Consider the following 5,511-nt stretch of genomic DNA (forward strand, 5'->3'; position numbering starts at 1 on the left):
GGGGGGGGGGGGGTTGGGGCCGGTGGGTGAGAATCAATAACAAATCACATAAAGGGACGTACCTAGTGCCACAAGATTTCTGACACCGTAGGAACTGAAAATTTAAATACTGTACGCAACGTGCAACGTCAATCTTACTGTTGCATTAAGGTCCACCCTTTCCAAACAAAAGGATAGGCTATTTCAACAAGACATTTTTTAGCACAAAATTAAAAGCTGCAGGATAATAGTTCAAAATCTCTTTAGCTTATCAGCAAATGCAAGTACTTTCAATTAGGCGTATGGATATGTCATATACAATATAATTATATCCTATACATTTATGCATAAACAGGCTGGGCTAGACAGCTGAGCCGCTGAGGCCACGGTCCGCAATCCAACCAAGCTCGACATTGGGCTGGAATTTCTCACCTGAACCTGGTCTGTGGAGTATGGGCTGGAAAACGGTCTCAATCAAGCACAGAAATTTCTGGTTGGACATGGGTTTGTGTTTTCTTGGCCCAAGTTGCATCCTACTTTCAGTTTTAGGTGTAAACTTTTCCATCACACTAGTTGAGAAAAAAAAAAAAAGGGGGGGGGTGGGATGGGATGGTTTGGTCATGAATCTTCATCATTGCTTGTGTCAGTGCTCATTTCATGTTTTGCCCCAGCAAGGCTTCAAAAATTGAAATTGGATCGTGTGAATCTCCAGACTCAGAATTGGGATTGGATGAACTCTATCCCAATTTCACCAACCCATTCTGAAAAAGCTGTTTTGACAAAGGTAGATCAAGACCTACGTACCGAGTCTCTCGACTGATTCTGGTCTGTTCGCGTTACGGAAGACCATGGATCCATCTTTCCTTTTATTCTCTCAATTTCTCAAATATCCTGCTAATCCCAGACCCCGGAAAAGACCAAAGTGCAGAAGAAGAAGAGGAAATGAACACAGACTCTCTCAACTTCTCAATAAGTTGGGTGTTTTGGGGTTTAGGTGAAGCCTACACCTAAACTGAAATCTGGTTCGAAGAATCAAATTAAGCATATAACTCGAATAAAATTCGGTGAACGCAGGCCAGGCCAAGCCAATTGGTTCATAAAGCTTCCCCAGTATGCATACCTGTTAGTAATAGACTAATTAATGTAATACGAAGGTAGATAATGGATAACAAATACGTATAATAATAACAGCAAGGGAGCAAGGCAGAAAGTGAAAAGTAGTTTGACTTTGACATGGGAAATGAAGGATTTTGCATGAGAAGGTATAGAATATAGGGAGACATATAAAGAGAACAACCCCGTTGCTAGCTAGTAGCTCCCCCCTTTTTCTCTCTTCAACTGGCGTGGCCGCCGTGTGGGGACTACCAAAGGTAAAGCTACTTTTCATGCACCCCTCTCTTCTTCCAAAAGAAAAGATTATGATGATGATGACCGAAGAATCAACGAGAAATTCAAAACAAAAGCGTTAAAAAGAAGTCAAAAACATTGATTGTAATTAAAGTTGCGAATGGGAGGAGCGTTTGATGCAGGAGAACCCTATTCCTAAGGAATGAGGTTCTTCCCCACGAACACAACCCCCTCCCTCGTTGACTCTTGAGAATATATCTTATTCATATCCAAACAACCAAAAGTTGAAACACCCCAGGATTTGGAAGTACTATTTTGATTGTGTTTATTTTCCTTTTTTTAGTATATATTTTTTAACAAATTCAATAACAATCATCTCATGTCTCCAGCTCCCCCTCCACTCCACCCTACCCACAACCAAAAACAAAGATGGAGTTGTAATGAGAACAATTGATTGGATATTTGAAAGGGAATCCAAGGATTTAGTGGGTTTTCTTTCACTATGCGTCAGTATGTACATGAGTGTGAGATTATGCAAAGAAAGCCTTATGTGGAAGAAAATAGTGAACTACCCCCAAACCTCTGTTCATACTGTTTGTTTTTTTCTTTTTTTTTTTTTTTTTTAATTTCCCTAGCTCTTCGATATTGACTTTTAATTTGGATAAATTTAAAAAATTAGTTGAAAATAAGTAAATAACTATATATAATGGAACATCTTTAATTATGACAAATATATAGCTGCTGCAAGAAAATGGTGGGGTGAGATAATAGTTTAATTAGGAGGATGTTGCTGATGTAGCTGTCTATGACTTGCACTAATTATCTAGCCAAAGAAGTATGTTGCATCTCAACAATCAAATGAGCTATTGTATGTATATATATATATATATATATATATATATACCCCATAGGCATAGTGTGTGGTGTCCGGAGCTACCATATATTCCATGCAATACACAAGAATAGTCCGAGCAAATGGGGTTGGGGCGTTTTTTCTTCTGCTCCTTCTTCTTCCGTTTTTTATTTTTTTAGCTGTTGGGTCGATCGATTTGGGTGGATTTTACCCGCTTACCCACATTTTTATTTGCATCCAAAATAAAGCAATAATTGGTTTAGTTTTGCTCTGACATCGATCTCTCATCACTTCCCATAGGAGAGAGAGAGGATCTCATGAATCCTGAATTCCTTGTTGATGCCACCCGTGAAGTTTGACTATAGTTAGCCCACATTATCCCAAGGAAGAATATAAGTGTATGCCTTATGTCTATCATGTGAGAAAGGTACAAAAGAATGAATCTCACATGAATGAAGAATGGAAAAGTACAATCATCAATGACTCTCATCGTAATGTACCATTATTTATAAATGGTCGATAATAAATCCACCTATGATGTAACTTATGAATATTAGACACCATCTGAACCCGTTTGTTTTCTTGACCATGGATATAGGAAAATTCTACCATATAGAAATTCGTATGAAGGCAGGCAATGTAACAATCTTTTTCCCTAATATTATTTATTAGAGAGAAGGTTAACGGTTTTGTTACAAACAAAAAAAACTGTTAAAGGTTTTAGTCCATTTGGCTTGTTTAAACCCACCCTTGCTACAACTCTTTAGGATGCTCTGTATTTTCAAGAAGGCCTAGCTGCTTTTGCCTCGTAGTGTTAAAAGAACATCCTTGACATGCTGATGCAAAACAAACAAGGCAAGCTGGCTTTAACCCTGGATTTTCTAGATAGTACTTTTAACTTCTTCTTAATAGTTAATAACCATTTGAAATCTAAAAGTCCACACCTCTCTCTCTCTCTCTCTCTCTCTCTCTCTCTCTCTCTCTCTCACACACACACACACACAGGTCAGTGGACTTGATCGAGACTACTTGAGCGTGTAGCGATGGAGTGGGTGTAGTATATATAAAGGTGTCAAGTGCGAGAAGCCTCTGCTTGCATTACAAAACCATCAATCATCAATCAATCATGTTTATTAGAGAAGGGAAAGATCGATCAGCACAACACAACACAACAATGGTGGTGGTGGGAAGTCACGTACAAAACAAGCTCCGGCTAGTCCTGGGCACAATGAAGGATCATGCATCCATTGGCAAGGCCATGATATGCAGAGTTGTCGGCAACAGCAGCAGCGTGGACGATGGCAGCAGGTGGTTTACAGGCATAGAAATAGCAGTGGTTCGAGCCACAGGGCACGACAACGCTCCCATCGACGACAAGCACATGCACGAGATCCTCTTCCTCGTCTCAAACGCTCCTCCTGGCTCCGTCCCTTTTCTTGCAGAAAGGATCTCCCGCCGCCTCGACAAGACCCGTGATCGCAACGTTGCCCTCAAGACGCTCTTGCTCGTCCATCGTCTCCTGCGCGGAGGGGATCGCTATTTCGAGCAAGACCTTCGTAATGCCCACCTCTCCGGCCATCTCCAAATAATGATTAACTACTACAAACGCTGGCGGTGGTGTCGTAGCTCTGGGGCTTTCTCTAATTTGATCTCCTCCTGCATGAACAGCAACGGCAACACTAGGAAGAAGTCCTCATCGTATAAGAAGAAGAATGATCAAAACGGTAGTGGTACCCATAATTATAAGGCGGCACAGCAGCATTTAATTTCATCATCCAGCTGTGTTGGTGGTCCTGATCCTGATCCTGATCCTGATCCTTCCATCTGCTTTCTACTGAATTACGCGGCTTTCCTGGAAGAACGGATGGGGTGGGTAATCAATCAAGCAGGGAAGCTTGAGCCCATCATGACGACGTTCCAGCAGGTAAAGGAGTATCATCATCGGTTGTACGAATTAGACAAGTCCATAGAGACCCTAGTGTTCCGAAGGTTACCCAAATATCAGGCGTTCTTGGATCGTGTTTTGGATTGCTCACCGGCACTGCCGCTGCTCCTCCTCCGTATCGACGAAGACCTAACTCGAGCAGCCATGAACAACATCCTCAAAGAGACCTTCCAAGTCTACATGGGTTTCTGTGAAGGAGTGGCTACCCTCCTCGATTCCTTCTTCGATTTTAAGAATCCATCCGCAAGGCTCTTGGCTCTCCAACTTCTCAAGACAGCTTCTCGCCTTACCTACCAGCTCTCCAATTTCTTCAAAATTTGCAAGAGAATCGTCGGTACCAAGAATTTGGATTACCCAACCGTTCAGGTCATCATTTCTAATCATTTCTTGGCTATGGAACCATTCTTATTAAGCCCTTCTTCGTCGTCCTCCTCGTCCTCGTCCTCATCATCGTCATCATCATCATCATCATCCATGAATAATGACTCTTCTTGCACTTTGTCCAGCAAAACCACCGCAACTAGTTCATCATCTCCTCCTCCTTTTTGCGAATATCTCAGTGATCAGACGCAAGTCACTGTCACCATACCCAGAGCCAAAATAGGCCAAGAAGAAGAAGGAGAAGCAGCAGCGACAAAACAGACAAGTACTGGTAGTAGTGGTACATCTCCATCATTATCAACTCATCATCCTTTCTCTTGTAGTAGATTGGAGACTAAAATAAGCAAGGTATGGATAGTGTTCGACAATGAAGAGTACTCATCCCAAAATGCTAATTTCTCTACTCGGTTTGGAGGACCCAATACTAGTACTGATCAATACTCGTCGACAACTACTGACGACGAGCTGGACCTGGATCTTCCTCTACCTCTTCCCTCCAACCACCAACGATTAGGGGAATGCAATATAGATGAGATAAACAACCAACATGGGAAACCTGCTTGTAATTGTTATAACCCATTCACAGTTTTTGGTTGTCGTTGAATCATCATAATATTATATGTATGATATGATTGAGAGTAGTTCTGAACTTACACACCATTACAAGGATGGTGCTGTACTGAGTGTATATCCCCTGGATATCTATGTATTTGTGTTAATTAATTTGTTATTTTGTTCATTCCCCTCGGTTTCCAAATTTTATGGGGTAAAATGTTGGGCAATCAAGAAGCGTAACATAGATAAGTTGAGTGTTATAGAGATGAGGATGTTGAGATGGATGTGCGGAAAAACTAGGAGAGTTAGAGTGAGGAATGACCGGGTTAAAGCCAATTTGGGAGTTGCTCCGATTCTAGACAAACTCAGAGAATGTCGCTTAAGGTGGTTTGGCCATATTCAACGTAGACCTTTGAATGTTCTTGGAAGGAGGAGTGATCAAATCCAACTA

At 41.4% G+C, this 5,511-nt stretch overlaps 1 protein-coding gene across 1 annotated transcript; it reads left to right on the forward strand.

The window, feature by feature from the left end:
• The first annotated feature begins 3,223 nt into the window (after positions 1-3,223).
• Positions 3,224-5,226, forward strand: LOC122071672 (putative clathrin assembly protein At1g33340). The gene has a single exon (XM_042636056.1). It carries the CDS (start codon positions 3,306-3,308, stop codon positions 5,106-5,108), a length of 1,803 nt encoding a protein of 600 aa, XP_042491990.1. The 5' UTR covers positions 3,224-3,305; the 3' UTR covers positions 5,109-5,226.
• The last annotated feature ends 285 nt before the right edge of the window (positions 5,227-5,511 follow it).

This window comes from Macadamia integrifolia, unplaced genomic scaffold (assembly GCF_013358625.1).
Source record: "Macadamia integrifolia cultivar HAES 741 unplaced genomic scaffold, SCU_Mint_v3 scaffold_56A, whole genome shotgun sequence".
NCBI classification, from domain to species: Eukaryota; Viridiplantae; Streptophyta; class Magnoliopsida; order Proteales; family Proteaceae; genus Macadamia; species Macadamia integrifolia.